Genomic DNA, 21,399 nt, shown 5'->3' with positions numbered 1-21,399 from the left:
AATGTCCAAACAAACCATAATTAATTACCCAATAATATCCAGTCAAAATCCATTAAAATTTAGTAAAGGGCCAGAAAAGAGAGCAGTGAGAATACGAGAAAAAATCTGAAAGTGTTGGAAGGTGGAGCACACACAGGTAGCCCTCAGGCAGCAGAGAACATCACATTATTGTGCCTTTAGGAGAACTCTGAAAGGAACAAAAGCGCAAGTGAGGAGAACTAACTACCATAATTTCTGACGACAATTTCACAACCTTCTGTAAACCTCTGCTTACTTTTAATACACATAAACATCTCACCAAACCCAGAGTTTGTATTGTAAAAACAGGGTTTCCTTTGTAATTCAAGTATACAATGATATTACAATACTGAATATATTTTTTCCAACTGTACATCCTTCTTCCTTGAGATTCTGACACACTTCCCAAGTTATGGATGGATTATTACTAATAATTTCATAAAGTTTCTAAGAGCATATGGGGATCTTCATAATAAGCCCTCCTTTTGGCTTTGGTTAGACCAGTCATCCTCACCTGGGGGTGATTCAGGACAGGGGACATTTGGAAAGTCTGGAGACATTTTTTATGGTCACACTGGAGGGGTACTGGCATCTAGCAAATATGTTAATTAAACATACACAAAAAATTCCCCTTTGGGTTGGGATTTCATACTAACAAAGCAGCTCCTTGCTGTGATCTGAAATTCCTCAACACAAGGACTTGTATTAAAAAATACTAATAAAAAATCTTGTCCTCTAAAAAAAAAAATATCAAACACAGAGTCATGGCTATGTATCAAGCATGAGGGGACTGACTGAAATCAGCTGAGCCTTGATGGCAATTCCTTTACCTCCAGAAGGAAAGAGAGATCCAACTCTGGCAGGAATGAGCTTTGCCACAGAGGGAAGTTCCAAAGAGTGAGCTTGACTCCTAACAGTGGCTTAGACCTGCAAGGGCACAGGCAGGGTCACCAGCACAATTATGAAAATCAAGGTATCATGCACCACCCTGGACAGAAGGAACTGCTAGAACATCTGGGAGTGGGATCCAGGTGCAGAAGTATTCAAACTCTTCCCTGTTGATTAAAGGCACACCCCCAATTAGGAGACACTGCTTTCGCCAGTTCTCCACTGGGGAAGAGTTTGTTCCCCAGGGGACATGTGGCAATGTCTGGAGATATTTTATTTTATTTTTTTAAAGATTTTATTTATTTGACAGACAGAGATCACAAGTAGGCAGAGAGGCAGGCAGAGAGAGAGAGGAGGAAGCAGGCTCCCTGCTGAGCAGAGAGCCTCACGCGAGGCTCAATCCCAGGACCCTGGGATCAAGACCTGAGCCGAAGGCAGAGGCTTTAACCCACTGAGCCACCCAGGTGCCCCTGGAGACATTTTAGATTGTCAAAACTGGAAAGGCACCATTAGCATCTAGAGGGTAAAGACTAAACATCCTACAAGGACAGCCCCCTATAACAAAGAACTGTCCCACTTAAACTGTTAAGAGTGCTGAGGTTAAGAAAGTCTCCTTTCAAGGGAGGCCGGGGTGGAAGTGAGGGGAGAAGTAAGCCAGGAGGCTGTTTGCTTCTGAAGGAGCATCTCAGGAAGAGAAGGAAGCCACTGACAACTCTGATGAGATGTTCTCCACAATTCCTTCTGGGTCTCAGTCTAGGAAAAAGACAGAGGCACAGCTGACAGAATGACCCTGACAGAACTTATCAACAAAAATATTTAAAGTAGAAAACAGGTTAAGAGGTCAGAGTAAGGGGTGCCTGGGTGGCTCACTCAGTTAAGCGTCCGCCTTTGATCCCAGGACCCTGGGATCAAGCCCCACATAGGGGTCCCAGCAGGAAGCCTGCTTCTTCCTCTCCCTCTACATCTCCTCCCCGCCACCCCCTGCTTGTGCTCTCTCTCACTCTCTCAAATAAAGAAAATCTTTCAAAAAAAGAAAAAAAAAAAAGAGGTCAGACCTAATGTCAACTTCTGCTTTGTCCTGTCTAATACAGAATTCCTTTAGAGTTATAAATATGTCCCAAACACTGATTTGACATCACCCTGGAGGGTCACGGTTTACCAAACTAAACAGCTGTGCCAGTTAGGCAACTCTGAGATGCATCTAGCATCTCTGATGCATCTAGCTAAAACATGAAAGGGAAAATGCTATATTTCAAAAAGAAAGTTTCAAAAGCCCATCTAAATATGTCCCAGGGGCGCCTGGGTGGCTCAGTCGTTAAGTGTCTGCCTTCAGCTCAGATCATGATCCCAGGATCCCAGGACTAAGCCCTGAATCGGGCTCCCTGCTCAGCGGAAAGCCTGCTTCTCCTTCTCCCATTCACTCCCCTTGCTGTGTTCCCTCTCTCACTGTATCTCTCTCTGTCAAATAAACGAATAAGTAAATAAATATGTCATAATCTTCAATAGTGGGAACAATATCCCGAGCGATACTAAATTTTCTTTTTTCAGTACCAGGTTCTTTAGTGCTAGCTATGCAGTATGATAAAACCATTCCTTAGCGTTATGAACAAATTCCATTCTATTTTATCCAGGGATTCCCATTAACTGAAGAAGTTCTACTAAAATGAAAAAAATGCGGCCTTCGGTATAATAAAAACCACTAAAAAAACTCCATCATATTTATTTATTTATTAAATGTATTTTTTTAAAAGAGTTTATTTATTTATTTGGCAGACAGAGATCACAAGTAGGCAGAGAAGCAGGCTGAGAGTGAGAGGGAAGCAGGCTCCCCGCTAAGCAGAGAGCCCCTTGTGGGGCTCGATCCCAGGACCCCGAGATCATGACCTGAGCCGAAGGCAGAGGTTTAACCCACTGAGCCACCCAGGCACCCACAAATACAATATTTAAAGAAAAAATAGTCGATGAATATTAAAACAATGGGATTTAAAAGAGCAGGAATTAAAAATGTAAAAAGTGCTCAAAATGTACAACTGACGGAATAGTTTTTTGCAGTTGTTTTTTTTTTCTTAAGATTTTATTTATTTAAGAGAGAGAGACACAGCAAGAGAGGAAACACAAGCAGTGGGAGTGGGAGAGGGAGAAGCAGGCTTCCCACTGAGCAGGGAGCCCAATACCAGGCTCTAAACGGGATTCCTTTCCAGGACCCTGGGATCACGACCTGAGCTGAAGGCAGCTGCTGAACAACTGAGCCACCCAAGCACACCTACTTTTTTGCAGTTTTATCATCACTTGACTAAGTCCTCTTTCTGGACACCTCTGTCCAGTGAAACTTGATGAGTCTGACACTTTCTTTGCTCACTGAAAATATGTCTCTTCCACTTTTTCCAGCTGCTTATTTTTGAAAAATTGTAAGCCTCCAGAAAAACGGAAATACTACAATAAACACTTGTATATCCTTCCCTTAGACTGTTAACATTTGGCCAAATCTGCTTTATCTGTCTCCTCTCTGCTTTTGCCAGAATCATTTAAAAGTTAGTTGCAACACATCATGAAATCACTTCTAAATGTTTCAGCATGCGTCTCCTCAGAACGAGGACACTGCTCTACTTAATAATAAGCAAAATTATCATACCTACTAAAATAAAAGATTAATATCCACACCATAATCAAATTTCTGTTAAAAAAAAAAAAAAGGCTATATAGTTTTTTAGAAACCCAAGATCCAATCAACAGTCACAAATCACAACTAGCTGTCATGACTCTTTGGACTATTTAATCTAAAACAGATCTTGGCCCCCCCCCCTTTTTTTTTTTTGTCCTTTATGATAGGAATATATTTGAAGCAGTAACCCCCATCCCATTTTAAAACTTATTTTTACCTGTTCCTATCCTCACCTTCTCTAGTTTCTATCATTAAAACAACAAACCCTTCCTCTCTAGAATTCCAGTGCTCATGTTCTCCCTCCCTTCTGAGCCAAGTTCCTTTAAAAAAAAAATGGGGGGAGGGCATCACTTCACCTTTTTTCTCAGATCTCCATTTGTTTACTAACCTCTTGAAATTATACTGCCCTGCTCACACCAATAATGCTCTCACTCAGGCCACCAATGGCTCTCTACATGCCAAGTCCAAAGGTTTTGGATGTTTTCTCAACTATCACTTTACCTGACCTCTCTGCAGAACCTGCTGCTATCTATTTTCTCTCTCAAGTGCTCTCAAACCTTGGCATATTTCTCTTTTCTCAGAGACTATGCCCCTGAATGTGGCATTTATCACAGCTGTCCTTGACCTTCTCATACCCGTCTATGGCTTTAACTGCCATCTATTAGTGATTCCAAATCTCTTCTCCAGTCTACAACTTTCCAGAACTCCAGACCCATCCATCTACCTACCTACCGGACACCATGGCCGAAATTTCCTACTGTCTCTTATATATAATGTGTCCAAAACTATTTTCCTCCCTGCAACCCATTTCTCCTACTATATTAGTTTGTAATTAACAGAAACACCAGTTCTCCAGATTTAAAACCTCTCTTCCACCTTCCTCATCACCACCAGTGAACCAATCCCTAAATCCTCAATTCCACCCCCTGTATAGTTGCCTTCATCATCTTCCCTTTAGCTCTACATTAATGGCAGTTAAGGCCCTCAATATCTCTCCCATGGACCATCACAAAGATATACTTTATTGCTACACTTCCAGTCCTCTTTCTCCTCTCCAGTCCGTCTTCTACTCTCTCCACAAATTATTTTTCTGAAACACAAATTAGTTCATGTTACTCATCTATTTAAAGCAGCTTCCTTGGGGCACCTAGGTGGTTCATTGGGTTTAAAGCCTCTGCCTTCTGCTCAGGTCATGATCCCAGGGTCCTGGGATAGAGCCCCACACCAGGCTCTCTGCTGGGCAGGGAGCCTGCTTCCCCGCCTCTCTCTTTCTGCCTGCCTCTCTGCCTACTTGTGATCTCTGTCAAATAAACAAATAAAATCTTTAAAATAAGTAAACAAATAAAGCAACTTCTTTGAGGGGGTTCCTGGGTGGCACAGTTGGTTAAGTGTCTGACTGTTGATTTTGGCTTAGGTCATTTCCTCAGGGTTGTGAGATCAAGATCAAAACCCAAGGCCTAGCATGGAGCCTGCTTAAGATTCTCTCTACCTCAAATAAACAAACAAACAAAATAAAGCAACTTTCTTGAATCCCCATGACCTGCTATGCAACAGTGTAGACAATGGGTTAAGAAGGCAAATGGAGTTGGGAAAAGATGGATAATTACTTGATCTTCCATCTACTGTGTAGCCATAGCATTTTATAAAATAAATCTTAATCTATGTATTTATATAGATATATATTTATAAAATAATTCTTAATCTAAGCCTCAGAGTTTTCATTATTTTATAAAATGTTTTTTAAAGATGAATGTAAAACATGTGTCCCAATACCCAAATTTAATACTTAGTAATTGTCCTAAGATGAAGCCCAAATTACTTAGCATTGGCCCTTTATGACCTGGTCAACTGCTTACCTGTTCAGTCTCATTTCTCATTCCTTCTTCACATGCTTCACTGCCATACCATTTCACATCTTTTTGCTTTTGCACAAGTAATTTCCTCTGCTACAAAGTCTAGCTCCCATAAATTCCCAATGAGTGAACTCCTTATTCCTGCCTTGATTTTTGTCCTTTGAACCTTAAACACACTCAATCACTCTATATTATACCTATTTCCATGTCTCCTCACACTACATTGTTTTTGTTGAAAAGAAAATCTCAGGGGCACCTGGGTAGCTCAGTTGGTTAAGTGTCTGCCTTCAGCTCAGGTCAAGAACTCAGGATCCAAGGATCAAGTCCCACATTGGCGGGGGGTGCCATGCTCAGCAGGGTGTCTGCTTCTCCCTCTCCTTCTGCTCCTCCCCTTGCTCATGCTTTTTCTTTCCCAAATAAATAAAATCTTAAAAAAAAAAAAAGGGGGGGGGGGGAGGATGAAAATCACAGGCCCAAAATGGTGTCCCTTAGGTAAAGTCAGTAAACCAAAACTTAACACCTAATCTAACTGCAGTTTCAAACCCCCCAGAACTTTAACCAGCCAACATGGAATTTCTGGTCAGTGCTAGAAAATTTACTGATAAAACTCTTCCCATTTCCCATAGGTGAATGACCTTGCCAAAAAACAAAAAACAAAAAACAAAAAAACCCACAAAGTCTTTATTCTACTCTACCTTTATTTTTTAAAGATTATTTATTTATATTTCAGATCTTTTTATTTTTACGTATTTATTTCTTTTTAAAGATTGTATTTATTTATTTGACACACAAAGATCACAAGTAGGCAGAGAGGCAGACAGAAAGAGGAGAAAGTAGGCTTCCCACTGAGCAGAGAGCCCAATGTGGGGCTTGATCCCAGGACCCTGGGATCATGACCTGAGCTGAAGGCAGAGGCTTTAAGCCACTGAGCCAACCAGGCATCCCTAGATTTTATTTTTTATTTAACAGAGCACGAACACAAGCACGGGGAATCTGGAGAGGGAGAAGCAGGCTCCCCGATAAGCAGGAAGCCCGGAGATTTCGGAGCTTGATCCCAGGACCCTAGGATCATGACCTGAGCAGAAGGTAGACGCTTAACGGACTGAGCCATCAGGCCCATCCCCTATTTATTTTGAGAGAGAGAGAGAGGGAGGGAGGGAGAGAGGGAGCGTGCATGCGTGCGTTGGCGGGGGAGGGGGAGGAGTGGGAGAATCTCAAGCAGACTCCCTGCTGAGTGCGGAACCCAACACAGGGATAGATCTCACAACTCTGAGATCATGACCTGAACCAAAATTAAGAGCTGAATGCTTAACCAGCTGAGGCCCCCAGGTGCTCCCTCAATGTTTGAAAACCTTTCCTAGGGGCGCCTGGGTGGTTCAGTGGGTTAAAACCTCTGCCTTTGGCTGGGGTCATGATCCCAGGGTCCTGGGAACGAGCCCCACATCGGGCTCTCTGCTCAGCAGGATCCTGCTTCCCCTCCTTCTCACTGCCTGCTTCTCTGCCTACTTGTGATCCATGTCTGTCAAATAAATAAATAAATAATCTTTTAAAAAATAAATAAAAACCTTTCCTTTTCTGTACCCCTTAGGAGCTCCCCTCTACTTGCTAGATAGGATGTTGCCTGATTAATGAATTAATAAAGCCTATTATACCTTTAAATTTGCTCATTTGAATTTTTGTTATTTAACACTTGAAAGCAAGAATAATGGAGAAACAGAAGAAACTAAAAACACACATGAAATTCACCTCAGGGACATGAAAACTGATCAATGTCTACTAAGCAAATTTATAGAAAGGACCTAAAGTGATCATTCTTTTCCCAAACTAATTGATCTAATACTTGATTCATTTTACCTTTTATTCTTCTTATTCTTAAAAATACATCAACTTAAGAAGGATTTAGATGAGATTAGGAACCTCCCATTTAGACAATCTGTGGTGTTGTGGGGCAGCTGTAGAGGACTAAGGATTCAAAGTGGGTCTTGAAAGTTGTTTTGGTCCAAAGCAGAAAGACCTAAGAGGGCAAACAGGGTTACTCTTTGGTATGCAAGTTGGACTATGTGAACTTCAGTCAAAACTTCAATGTAGCAAAAGTTGTATTTCCGTTGTTCTTTAGAAAAAAAAGTGTGATAAACTCAAATACACACGTTTATTAAGGGAGAAGATTCCACCATGGGAACAACCAAATGAGCACCCTGAAGAAGTCAGAATAGTAAGTATTCGGGAGTAGTTTCTATTATAAAGTGTACACTTTATATGTACAGATGTGTATATGTACATATGTACACATATATGTATACCTGCATGTATATGTATATGTACAGTGTAAACTGTACACTTTCAATGTACTCGCGAATACCAAGGCTGTGCAGGCTCTTAAACATGAAAAGGTGCGCCAACAGGGCTAACGGTCTTAAAACACTACGGAACACGATTTTTGTACTAAAAGGTGATTACAAACAGCTCATCGGGTCAATAAACCAAATCATACAACTTTCTGAAACCCTAGATGCTACTGTTATCACATACCAAGTCCACACTTAAAGAAAATTCCTTAACAACTATTAGAAAAAAATGTTCGGTGGGGGCGGGGGAGGACTACTCCCAATATACACAAAAAAATCAGAAGTCCGTCAAAAGGGCAGTGAAATCTAGACTTCGAGGCGCCAATCGTGTTTTGGACACCAACGTGACGCCTGCCAAACAGATTCAAGCAGAGTCGACCTCACTTTGCTCAGTCTCTCGGAGCCAAAGAAAGAAAAGGTCTTAAAGGAGTCAACCTCGACTTGGGGGGAGGGGGCGGTGGTATGAGGGGAAAGTTGCCGGGGGTGCAGGCAGTCTGCGAAACACCTGAGGCTCAAGAAAAGGCCTTGCGCAGGGGCAACGGGCTGCGCGAGGATGTCACAGACGGGCCCGGCGGCGAGGCTGTCACAGCGCGGCCTCCCCCCTCCCGGCCTCGGGCCCCAGTCACTCACATGCGGGGCCCGCGCCCTCTCGGGCTCCTCCTGCCGCGGGGACAGCAGCCACCCGGCGAGGAGGGTAAGCCGACAACTTCCTGCTTCCGGGCACGCAACCCGGAAGCAACTCCCGCGCCACCGGCGACGCCGCGGACCCTAGGGTAGCTCCTTCTTCACGCCCTGCGCTTCCGTCAGAAACAGAACCCGTGACGTTGCCGAGCGCGCGCGCGAACTCCCGCGATATCTGGAGGGCACTGGCCCCTGCTCCCCCTGGCGTAAGGTTCTTGCCGTGCGGGTTCTTTTCATTGCATGCCAGGGTCTGTCCTCTGGCTGCGCTGATCCGTTCAATAAGCTTTTATTAAGACCCCTACTACGTGCCGAGCAGCGTGTTAGGCATTAAGGGACGGGAGTGGGAGGGTTCGGTAATTGGGAGAGGCAAGTCCTTAAAGCCTCCCGGTGCTCTTCGTCTAAAACAAAGACAAACCCTGTGGCTTCCAACTTTACCGGGCTAGCAGACCAAATGTCATTGTGATGCGTTTGCGTTGCAGTTTCACCCGCTGCCTAATTCCCGGGGGCGGGGCGGGGCAGGCGGCCTTGATAGTTCCGGTGGAAAACTTTTAGAGGCAAAATTTCTCCCTCCGCACGGGTAGGAGTCTCTAAAGAGTCGGACGCAACCTCCATTAAAGACGACCTCCTCCACAGCTCTACGCCACAGGAAGGAAGTGCTCCCTACAGCCTTGCGGTAGTCGTCAAATCACCCTCTCCTCCATCTTGATAGTGTACTATTCTTTAATAAAATGCTTTGTGCTTGGTACATTCCTAGTGTCCTTATTCGAGAGCGGATCCTCATATAGATCTTTGGAGGGGAATCCAAGAACCGAGACTTCCATTGACACAAGACCAGCTTCCATCGGTAACTCCAGCACAAGGTAAGATAGTCCTCACCCCGATGTGGCTAGAGGACCCATGTCTGATTTACTTTCTCGGATGTCAGTTCTCACTCACTTTGCAATTTGCTTACTACTGTCTGCATTTCTTCCTTTCCTGCACCTCTTCTGCCATCACTCACTGTGTGACCCTCAAAACCCGAGGACATGCTGTCCCACCTGCTAGTTTCGTCCATCCTCATACTCATTCAGCCTCCTGGACGATCCATCTAACCAGGAGTTCTACTTTTTCTGTTGCCTCATATCAGACCTCTTCATGTGCCCCCCCACCCCCTTTCTGGAACGATGGTTTCAATCAATCAACCTCTAAAACTTAAATCCCAGGTGGGTGCATGATTATCACGGTATCGTGTGGAAGTTTATTTCCAATAAGGCAAGGGCAAATCTTTGTACCTACTCAAACTCAAGTTAATACCCTGGGATGAAATCCGTAAATGGAACTACATAGATGTTGAGGGCCAGGGCACATATCCTGGCACTCGGGGAGAGGAACCATAAAATATACCAATGCCCTCCCTCATGGGCACATCAATTGCGAGGAGGCATAAAGAAACGAGAGGCTATAGTAATATTAATTAAGGAAGTGGGCCTCTCCTAGGGGGACACCCTCGGGGTTGCTCTTCAAAGCAGTGAGGAAAGGGGCACCTGGGTGGCTCAGTGGGTTAAAGCCAGGGTCCTGGGATCGAGCCCCGCATCGGGCTCTCTGCTTAGTGGGGAGCCTGCTTCCCCCTCGCTCTCTCTGCCTGTCTCTCTGCCTACTTGTGATCTCTCTCTCTCTGTCAAATAAATAAATAAAATCTTTAAAAAAAAAAAAAAAGGCACGGAAGAAGGCCATCTCCCTTCCAGATACACAACATTCCAATGGGGACATTCTTGGAATATTGTGTCCACTTCTTCTTCTTTGCTATCCCCTTACAGATGGGAAACTGGGAAACTGGTTGTCAGATGTACCCGGAATGCTTCCTTGCTAACTGGAATGTCTGACCCCCAAACTTTAAAGAGGAAACCGTTCATCTTTTCTGCATACAGCATGGCCCCAATATAAACGAAGAGATGGGGCAACGGGGCCCCCCAATAGGACAATGGATTATAACACCATCTTACTAGGTGGCTCAGTCAGTAAGCATCTGCCTTCAGCTCAGGTCATGATTCCAGGGTCCTGGGATCGAGCTCCACATCAGGCTCCCTGCTCAGCGGGGAGTCTGCTTCTCCTTTTCCCTCTGGCCTTCTCCCCTGCTAATGCTCTCTCTCTTGCTCTCTTAAGAAAAAATCTTTTAACACCATCTTATAGCTAGACCTCTCTTGTAGAGACTAAGGACAGAGGTCTCAGATCCTTTAGATCTAAGACTTCATGTTCCTTAAACAAATCCTAGGCTTTTCAAAACCTGCAATATTGAGCTGTCCTCTTTAGTTCTCCTCACAGACCCAAGCCGTAAGCCCCCTCCCCACCGTCAGAGGAGGTTTCCCAAGCCCCACTGCCCCACCAAACCCTACCATAGCCCAAAAACAATGATCCAGTATCCCCATATCTGGGACCACCAACCCCCTCAGGTCCTAATAAGCCCATTCCAATTCTGTGTCCCTTCCAGGAAATGGCTGGTCCAACTGGAACCACCATGTGGGTGCAAACTCCATTCTCTATGAGTGTTCTCCACCAAGTCCAAAAGGACTTGGGAGATTTTTCTGTGGACCCTGACACTTACATATCAGTTTGGCACTAATTTTTGATCTGTCCTGAAGGACACAGTGGTCATTCTCAATCAGACTCTCTCCAAGGCAGACTGAGATGGAATTGGGGAGCCTGCCACCCAATTTGGGGATAAACTTCACAGTTCTGCCAGATACCATGGCGGTGCCAGTCACAGATCCTCGCCGGAACTATGAGACTCTACAAGGACAATGGTCCCGAGACCATCTTACAATCTATCTAACAAATGGAATGAAAAGATGCCAATCAAAGCCAATTAATTATAATAAGCTGGCTCTCATAAACCAGGGAAAGGAAGAAAACACTGCAGCCTTTATGGAAAGACTAAGAGAGACTAACTAAACAAACCAACCTTGATCCCAGTTCTTACAGTTCTTAATGGCCGACTCCTCACTCAGACCACCCCCAATGTAAGGAAGAAACTCCAAAAGTTATCCCTAAGGCGAGACATCCCAAGCTCTGAACTCCTTAAGGTGATCAATTTGGTGTTCTATAGCTGGGACCAGGAGGGAAAAAAAGGGAAAAGAAAAACATAAGGATCAGAGACAGGCTCAATTCCTGGTGGCCTTGCAACAGCAGTCATCACCTTAGGGTCACCCCCCTCAAAAGGGAGACACCAAAAGGAGCCTGCTACCATTGCAAAAAGGGACACTGGAGAGATGAATGTCCCTAAGTCTATAACATGGCCTGTTCTTAATGTCCTCAAATGGGACATTAGAGGAGAGACTGCCCCTCTAGTGGGAGAACCAGAGGTTCAGAATCCCTTCTGTCACCACCATCCCCACTAGCTGTCACTCTGAGGAGCCCTAGGGCACCAATAGGCTCCCCAACTCACTGTTTCCATCACTGCAATGGGACTCAGGTGACCCTTGATGTGGCAAGTAGGACAATTAATTTTCTTTTGGACACGGGAGCCACCTACTCTATCTTAACCTCTTTTATGTATAAGCTTTCCTTCAGCTCCTGTCTGGTTATGGGAGTGAATAGCCAACTCACCAAGCTAAAATTCATCTGTTCTTGGGACAGGGCTCTATTCAGTTAGTGCCTTCGAGAGGCTCTATGGGAAAAACAGATCCTACCAAAGCCACACCACTGAAACCCAACCTCCCCACTCCAACCAGAAGATGAGGTCCTAATTAAATCCTGGAAAGATGGATCTCCTGGATCCCAACTAACTCCTTTATGGAAGGGACCCTCTACTCTTCTTTTATTCAGCCCTACCCTATATCAGTCATCAAGGTCCCAGAAACTGCCAGTTGGATCCATCTCTCCCAGTCAAGCCTGCTTTGACCTCTAACGAAGAGGATGACCCTGATGCCTCTGAACATACTCTTCAAAAAGGGGCCATCTCAGATAAGTCCTAAAATCCTCTATTCTGTTATATCCAATACCTTAGTGTGGTCAAAGTTCCTCCAGGGGACTTCTAAGACTATACCCTTAAAGAAATCCATGGGTACCTCTTTGACCACATTCACTTCTTCTGCCTGATAATTCTCACACTGCCCTGGACCACACAAGAATGCAACTTTCTAACCCCTTAGACCCATCACTTACACTTTTAAGTGCTATCTCAACACCACCAATTCCTCTTGCTGGATATGTGTGGGACCCCACTTAGCCACTATAATTCCTGTACCTGCTTCATTGTGGGCCACCAACAAGAGCACCACTAGTTCCACCTATACCTGTCTTTGGACACAAACATGGACCTTGTTGCCCCCTGTAAGTGCAAGAAACCTCCAAAGAAAGGTCACAGAACATAGCAGAAAAATCCTAAATGCTCAGAGGCCCCTCCCAATACCTGCTATTGTGGGACTGCTGTATACTCAACTCAAACTTTTTAATATGACCTTCCCAATCTATGTTAGTGCTAGCTCATCATCTGAGACTCCAGTAGGTTCTATTCCCTTTTCTCAGTGCCTTGCATTTCAACCTAACTTCAGCAGGGAAAGTGGGAAAGTGTTTCTGATCACTACTTTAACACTGTTAAAATACCCCACTTTTTTTTTTTTTTTTTTTTAAAGATTTTATTTATTTATTTTACAGAGAGAGATCACAAGTAGGCAGAGAGGCAGGCAGAAAGAGAGAGGAGGAAGCAGGCTCCTGCTGAGCAGAGAGCCCGATGCGGGACTCGATCCCAGGACCCTGAGATCATGACCTGAGCCGAAGGCAGTGGCTTAACCCACTGAGCCACCCAGGCACCCCTAAAATACCCCACTTTTAACCTTCCCCCAAAATTCACCATCAAGCCCCCCATTGGGTCCACCATGTCTCAATAATGTCAGGGCCATCTATCAGCCCAAGTAATCTCCTTCTTCAACACAACCTACCAACAGCCCTATCTCCCACTGGAAAAATTCCTAGAACATATTCTGGAATCCTCACTGCCAAACCTCTTTTCTGAACAGCCCATCACAACTGTACATCTAGTCATTACCCCTTGCCTGCCTTCATATTGGTTTCAGTTCCCTTTAGGGCCACTGCTGGACATTGGAGAACTCCCTCCGAGGAAGTCCCTTTATTTTCTTTCTTCCCCCTCCCCTCTGAAAGATTTATTTATTTGAGTTGAGGAGGGGAGGAGGAACAGAGGGAGAGAGAATCCCAAGCAGACTCAGCGGAGCATGGAGCCAGTGCAGGGCTCTATCTCACAACCCTGAGATCACTACCTGAGCCAAAACCAAGAGTATGACGCTCAACCAACTGCACCTCCCAGGCGCCCTATTTCCTATCCTAACCAAGGCTTACCTGCATCCTCAGAAGGGACTCTGTGTAACTCAGACATACCTAGCCCTTCCAAATGGATGTAAGGGCATTTGTTCTTTTACCTGGTTGGCTCCAGATGTAACCCTCATAGGAAGTACTCAAAGAGTTTTCCACTCTTTTGTAACTGAAACATCCATATCCAAAGCAGGAAGTCCTTACACTCCTCTTACTAGGGACCCTCCTGGAAACAGCCACAGGATCGGCCACAGGGATCACTAGGACTGTCCTTTCTTCCCAATTCTCTCAAGAATTAGGCAAATCTGGGGCGCCTGGGTGGCTTAATGGAATAAAGCCTCTGCCTTCGGCTCAGGTCATGATCCCAGGGTCCTGGGATAGAGCCCTGCATCGGGCTCTCTGCTCAGCAGGGAGCCTGCTTCCCTTCCTCTCTCTCTCTGCCCACCTCTCTGCCTTCTTGTGATCTCTGTCAAATAAATAAATAAATAAAATCTTAAAAAAAAAAAAAGAATTAGGCAAATCCATTAAAAAAAGTATGCAAGTCTTGGCAACCTTAGACCACCAACTCAGGGGTAGTCCTCCAAAATCAAAGGGTATTAAATATCCTTGCTTCTGCCCAAGGCGGTATATGTGCATTAGCTTAAGAATAATGTTTTTATGTCAAACAATGGGTTTGTTCAAGAAGTATTAAAAGACTTCCCATCTCCTATCAGGTACATCCACCGCCTCCTTTCTTTTGGTCTTAGGTCATGGATATTTCCCTTCTTCACAGGACCTCTCCTTTGCATGATCCTTCTTTTGTTTTTTGGACTGTGTCTTCTTCACCTTTTAATGCAGCTCATCTCCTTTCATGTTAGACAGGTCCAACTTCAGCTCTTACTGCAACAAGGGTATCAGCCCCTATCAAGTGAACATCAAAACTACCATAGCCCCTGGACCAGAGTAGTCAAGCCTTCTAAGACCAAGACACAAGCCCCCGCTCCGCCTTAATCTCATACCACTGCCTGATGCCCCAGAGAGCAAAAATTAGGACTCTAATGAAAACATTGCCGTGTTCTGAAGGAAGCAACTACAGAAGATTGAGTTCGGCCCCCAACTTAAAAGATTTCAGGACCTCGTCTTTGAAGGGGGAATGGCAGAGTAGGCTATTACATACGAGCTGGAGGCAAGGGCAGCAATAAATGGGTTACATTTAGAGACCTGAGGGCAAACATCTTGGTTTTGTGGTTTCCAACTTTCCAGGACTACAAGACCAAGAGCAGCAGGTGCAGAGCTTGTGCTCCGCTGTTCAACTTCTGCCCCAGGGTAACCCCAGAATTTATTATATTACGTTTGCATTCAGAATTGCCCCCCCACCCCGCGTAAGGGAAGACAGCGAAGACCGGTCCAGCAGGAACCTTGTAGGGCAAAAGTTCTCCCTCCCCACCGGTAGGAGGAGTCTCCATTAAAGACTACCTTGTCCTTAGGACTCCGCTTACTTAAAAAGGAAAAAAACTGGTAGCCTCGGGGCAGTTGCCAACCCCAGACTTGCCCACTCCATTCTGAGTGTACTGTCCTTTAATAAACCGCTTTGTGCTTACTACCTTTCTTCTCATTGTCTTTATTCCACACTGCGGATCCTCATGTATTAAATCTCTTGTGGGGAATCCAAGAAGAGGGCCTTCCATTGACACAGGGCAAGCTTCCACCGGTAACAATTACAAAAAGATGTTTCGAAGAGGGGCGAGGAATCTACTCCCAATATACAAGAAAAATCAGAAGTCCGTCAAAAGGGCAGTGAAATCTAGACTTCGAGGCGCCAATCGTGTTTTGGACACCAACGTGATGCCTGCCAAACAGGTTCAAGCAGAGTCGACCTCACTTTGCTCGGCCTCTCGGAGCCAAAGAAAGAAAAGAGATCTTAAAGGAGTCAACCTCGACTTGGGGGGAGGGGGCGGTGGTATGAGGGGAAAGTTGCCGGGGGTGCAGGCAGTCTGCGAAACACCTGAGGCTCAAGAAATGGCCTTGCGCAGGGGCAACGGGCTGCGCGAGGATGTCACAGACGGACCCGGCGGCGAGGCTGTCACTGCGCGGCCTCCCCCCTCCCGGCCTCGGGCCCCAGTCACTCACATGCGGGGCCCGCGCCCTCTCGGGCTCCCCCCGCCTTGGGGACAGCGGCCGCCGGGCGAGGAGGATAAGCGGACAATTCCTGCTTCCGGGCACGCAACCCGGAAGCAACTCCCGCGCCACCGCGAGGCCGCGCGCCCTAGGGAAGCTCCTTCTTCACGCCCCGCGCTTCCGTCAGAAACAGAACCCGTGACGTTGCCGAGCGCGCGCGCAAACTCCCGCGATATCTGGAGGGCACTGGCCCCTGCTCCCCCTGGCGTAAGGTTCTTGCAGTGCGGGTTCTTTTCATTGCATGCCAGGGTTTGTCCTCTGGCTGCGCTCAACCAGGGCTTCGCAGCTGCGCTGATCCCGTTCAACAAGCTTTTATTGAGGCCCCTACTACGTGCCGAGCAGCGTGTTAGGCACTAAGGGGCGGGAGTGGGAGGGTTAGGTAATTGGGGGGGCAAGTCTCCGGGAGCTCTTCGTTTAAAACAAAGACAAACAATCACTCAAATTAACACACATTCAGTCCACTCCTGAATATTTATTGATGCTTACTCTGCCAGACATTGCCAAGCCCTTTGTATTCGTGAAATCAACTCAACTACTCTATCATATAAATAGTTTCTGTACGGGCCAAGGTCAGGCCACCCCAGGATGGGGGAATTTAGCATTATGATTATTTTGAACCAAAAGCAATTAGAATCCAACACTTTTAGGAAAAGCTCTCCACTTTCCCCATCAACTGCCTGCCTGTAGCAAGAAGATAGCTATTAACGCAGATTCCTCTTTACCTGAGAAATTTACAGGACGACTTTTGTTTTTCAAACAACTCCTCTCACCTTCCTGCTAATAAGAAGGGGGCCTTTCTCTTCTTTGTAGCCCCAGATCCTTGCCCCTCTCCTTAGGTCAGGTTGTCTCCTATAAGCCTTATGTTGGCTGTCTTTGGAGTGTGTGTGTGTGTGTGTGTGTGTGCGCGCGCGCGCGCCCTGCATATATGAAACTAAATTTGATTTTCCTCTATTAATTATTTTGCAGGTCAATTTGATTCTTTGTCCAGCTGGAAGAACCTTGAAGTGCAAAGTAAATTCTTCCTTCTTGATGCCCAACAACATTTATCTCATACCAACCAAGCTGAGGTTTATGGAAAGGTTAATTTGCTCAAGATTACACAAAGGGTGTTGTGGTCACAGTTTGAACCCAGGTTCCTTATTTTGCCCTGTCTTTAGTGCCAAGATCCTAAATGCTTTCTTTTAGAGAGCTGCAATCAAAATGCTACTGAGTCCAGACTGTAAGGACCTATTTAACCAGAGACTTCCATTGAGGTTAAACAACCACCTTGTTTAACCCTTAAACTGTTCCTGCTCCCCTTCCCCCAGGGGACCGACTTAAAAACAAGTCCCAGAAACCAGCTCCAGGTAACAAAGCCCGAATACAAGGGTGAGTCAGGCCAGGTGGAGACTACTGATCAGTGGGGAGATGCATACTGTCTCCCTAGTTACCAAGGAGTATGGGCCCCACCCTTTGGGCACCTTTTGGGCGCCAATTCTGACCAAGGTGATAGGCTGATTCAAATGTCTACTAGGGTAAATTGTAATTCAGTTGGTCACCTAGCATCTCTGTGGGGTTTCCTGTGTGTGTTACAATCTCATTGGCCACCTGTGTGTGGCCAGGCCCGACCGCATGGCCTTTGCCCTTTAAAAGCTAGTCTGTGAAACAGAGAAGGGTCACCCCTCTCTGTAAGAGGCGCAGCCCTGGCCGGTCAATATGATTCTTGATGCTTGGTGAGAAATAAATCTGCTTAACCTTCGCTTTACATCAGTTTCGCTCCTTTTTTTTTTTTTTTTTTTTTCAGTCTCGCTCCTTTAATCAAGGACCCATTTTGGGGGACATAACAAGACTAATAAAGCTAACTATAAAGGCAGTGTGATACTGATGCAGGGATAGGGAAACTAATTAAGCAGAACAGAGAGACCAAAATGAGAACCACGCATCTATAGACACATGCTTTAAGACAGAGAGGTACAACAGAGGAATGAGGAAATGATAATGCTTTCAACAAATAGTTCTGATAAATAAATAAATAGCTTTTGGTCAGTTGTATATCCATATAGGAAAAAATGAAACGTGACTCCAAATCACACCACACACCAACATAAGTTCTATGAGCATTATAGCTTTACATGAGAAAAGCAAAACAAGAAAACTTTTGAGCAGCTCTGTCCAATACCATGGCCATACAAGTGACTACTGAGTACTTAAATGTGGCTAGTCAGAATTGAGATGTTCTGTAAGAGATAAAACACAGTGGACCACATTAAATTTACAAAACCCACCTCTGATCACTAAAAGACACAATTGAGAGAACGAAAAAGATAACCTATAGAATGAAAGAAACCAACAAAGAGCTTGCATCCAGAATACATAAAGAACTACCAATAAGAAAAAAGACAACTGGACAGCCAAATAGAAGAATGAGCAGAAGATCTGAACACAGAAAGATAATACCACAAAAGAGGACACCTAAATGGCAAATACATGTGTAAAAAAAAAAGTGTTCAACTTCACTAATCATTAGTTGTTAGGGAAATGACTATGAGATCTTATATACGCTCCAAAATTGCTTCAATGGAAATTACTAGCAACAGTGGGTGTTGATGAGGAAGTGGAGCAAAGCAAATCACATGCTGATGGTAGGGATGTAAATTGCTATAGCCATTTAGGAAAACAGTCTGGTTAACTGTTAATTACAATATACATATAACTTATGGCCCAGCAATTCTACTACAAATATGCTCCAAAAAATTCTCATACAGTGCACCAAGATACATACAAAAATATTCATAGCAGCACCGTTTGTCATAGACACAATCTGGAAATATTCCAAATGCCCATTAAGAATAGAATGTATAGGGGCGCCTAAGTAGCTCAGTCAGTTGAGTAACTGATTCTTGATCTCAGCTCAGGTCTTGATCTCAGGATCATGAGTTCAAGCCCTGCACTGGGCTCCATGCCGGGCACGGAGCCTACTTAAAAAAAATAATAATAATAAAATAAAAGGAATGAAATGTGTAAGGCATGTAGTATATTCATTCAACAGAATACTACACAGCCACTGCATACAATATGGTAATAGCTTGCAAAAATGATAAGCAAAAGAAGACAGACACACAAAAAATACTTCATGACTTCATTTATGTAAATTTCAAAAACAGAGAAAAATAATCTATGGACTTAGAAAGTGGTTACCTTCATCAGGGAAGGGGTACTGATTGGGAGGGGGAGCTTCTCTGGAGTTGGAAACATTTCTTGATTTAGTGGTGGGTTTACTTCATAATAATTAATTGAACTGTTACACACAGGATCTGTCCATTTTTCTGAATGTATTCAGAATTTAAATTTTTACTTAAAATACTCTGGGGTGTCTCAAATAACAGGTGCTTAAGCATCTGTCCTCACAGCTCAGGTCATGATCTCAGGGTCCTACGATGGAGCCCCACATCAGGCTCCTTGCTCAGCAGAGTCTGTTGCTCCCTCTGCTCCTTCCCACCGCTCAAGCTCTCTCTTTCTCTGAAATAAATAAAATCTTTCTTTAAAGATTTTATTTATATATTTGACAGAGAGAGACACAGCAAGAGAGGGAACACAAGTAGGAGAATGGTAGAGGGAGAAGAAGTCTCCCCGCAGAGTGGTGAGCCCGACATGGAGCTCAATCCCAGACCCTAGGATCATGACCTGAGCCAAAAGAAGACGTTTAATGACTGAGCCACCCAGGCACCCCATCAAATAAATGAAATCTTAAAAATACTCTGGGGAGGGGTGCCTGGGTGGCTCAGTGGATTAAAGCCTCTGCCTTCGGCTCAGGTCATGATCCTGGGGTCCTGGGATGGAGCCCCGCATCGGGCTCTCTGCTCAGCAGGGAGCCTGCTTCCCCTTCTCTCTCTGCCTGCCTCTCTGCCTACTTGTGACCTCTATCTGTCAAATAAATAAATAAAATCTTTTAAAAAAAAGACTCTGGGGAGCCCACAGGCTCAAGAAAGCCCATTTTTTGCTGGCCCCTCCTGCCAGTCTCCATACCACAGCCTGAGTGACAACTTTCAATGTACAAAATCTGATTTTTCCACTTCACATGTCCCTATTGCCTCAGAATCAAGTTCTAAGATCCTCTATGATTCCCTCACACTCAGCTCCAGGATGGCCCAAGAAAAACTGACTTCCCAAGCTCTTTATAAAGTTTCAGATGTACAAAGAGAACTCTCCTGGCTTCTGGCCAACTCTACCATTTTCCAGATCTCAGCTCAGTTTATCACTCTCAGAAAAATCTCTGACTATGCAAAGCCAGCTCTGGAACAACCAGAGGTCAGGAAGTACCATGTGCTTCTTTATTATAACTCTCATTCCACTTCCTTGTAGCTGTATTTGTCTCTCGTAGGATGTGAGTTCCTTTGGGGCCGCACAATGTCTGTGACTCGTCTTTATTTTCCTCAGTGCATAGTGGCTGGTAGGTGCTCCAGGAAAAGATTTAGGGAGAAAAGAGATCTTGGAAGTGGCTGTAAGGATTCAGACATTGGAGGCTGAGAATGGAAATTTCAGGCATTAAGATATGGGAGTAAGAAGATTCAGAGGAGGGAAGATAAGAGAACATCTGGAGAACCGAGAATGTTAATCTGAGTGAGGCCAAGGCTACTTATAGAAGAAGAAACAATGTTTAAAGATCAGCTTGGCATAGCCAGAAAGAACTTGATGCTAAGACTTTTGATCTGTGGGTGGTGGGGAGCCACTGAAGGTTTTTGAGCAGGGTTGTGACATGATCAGAGTTCTATTATGGCCATATAAATCTGAAAGGTGGCACAGGATTAAAAACCAAGATGGGAGAAAGTCTACTTAGAGACAGGAAGGGAAGAGAGGTTTCCTGAAGGACTTGGGACAAAGGCATGGGTGAGGTTTGGGAAGCTTTGCAAGGAAAGGAATGGCCTGAGGAAAGGCCTTGAAATGGGAATGCCCCTGGCACATTTAAGACATGGATGAAATAAGGGACGCCTGGGTGGTATAGTTGGTTAAGACATGGATGAAATGGTAGGAAATCAGGCTGGGGAAGCCATTGAGGGGCCAGTGACCAAGGGCCTTCAAACCCAGGCCAAGTGATCTGGGACTTTATTTTAATAGGCATAGGGAAGCCATTTAACATTTTGTGGCAAAGAAGTGACATACTATAACTTGGGAGGACAGCTTTGGCTGCTGCTGTGTGTGCTTAGGATGGGTTATGGGGGAAAAGCCAAAAGGCAGGGAACCCTACAAGGGGGCTTCTAAAATAATCCTAATGTTAAAGGTCTGAAACATCAGTGGGACTAGGAAGGAAGGAATATACTTTGGGTTATCTTGGGGAAAAAAAATTGACAGGTCTTGATGATGTATCCTTTATAGGGAGGAGAAAGAGGATGATCTTCAGTTCTCTAGCCCAAAAAGTAATGTTTCTGTAGAAGTTTATAATTTTGTTTTTAATAAAGCACATTTCTTCAGAAGACACACTAAGATTAACAGACTAGATGAAGTACATATAAGC

The 21,399-nt window shown here is 44.8% G+C and overlaps 1 protein-coding gene and 1 long non-coding RNA gene across 6 annotated transcripts in view; one reads left to right on the top strand and one right to left on the bottom strand.

The window, feature by feature from the left end:
• The window catches only part of C6H6orf89 (chromosome 6 C6orf89 homolog), a 48,858-nt gene extending 32,872 nt beyond the window's left edge, over positions 1–15,986 (bottom strand). Inside the window, exon 1 of one of the 4 annotated variants that reach the window (XM_059177793.1) lies at positions 15,861–15,986. In XM_059177793.1, coding sequence (XP_059033776.1) covers positions 15,861–15,862 — 2 coding nt within the window. In that variant the 5' untranslated portion in view covers positions 15,863–15,986. Of the gene's footprint in view, positions 1–7,275; positions 7,300–8,396; positions 8,528–15,334; positions 15,454–15,860 lie in introns of those variants that run through there. The other 3 variants (XM_059177794.1, XM_059177792.1, XM_059177795.1) reach the window with 3 other exon arrangements.
• Positions 8,517–17,160, top strand: LOC131833896 (uncharacterized). 2 transcript variants are annotated; one of them, XR_009354678.1, is made up of 4 exons: positions 8,517–8,653; positions 9,029–9,307; positions 14,609–16,115; positions 16,875–17,160. It is a non-coding gene; the product is annotated as an uncharacterized LOC131833896 (long non-coding RNA). The 2 variants fall into 2 exon arrangements; XR_009354677.1 differs by lacking the exon at positions 8,517–8,653 and having other exon boundaries at positions 8,660–9,307.
• The last annotated feature ends 4,239 nt before the right edge of the window (positions 17,161–21,399 follow it).

This window comes from Mustela lutreola, chromosome 6, assembly GCF_030435805.1.
Source record: "Mustela lutreola isolate mMusLut2 chromosome 6, mMusLut2.pri, whole genome shotgun sequence".
Taxonomy (NCBI): Eukaryota; Metazoa; Chordata; class Mammalia; order Carnivora; family Mustelidae; genus Mustela; species Mustela lutreola.
Note: the sequence above shows the minus strand (reverse complement) of the source record. Positions and strands in the feature narration are given on the sequence as shown.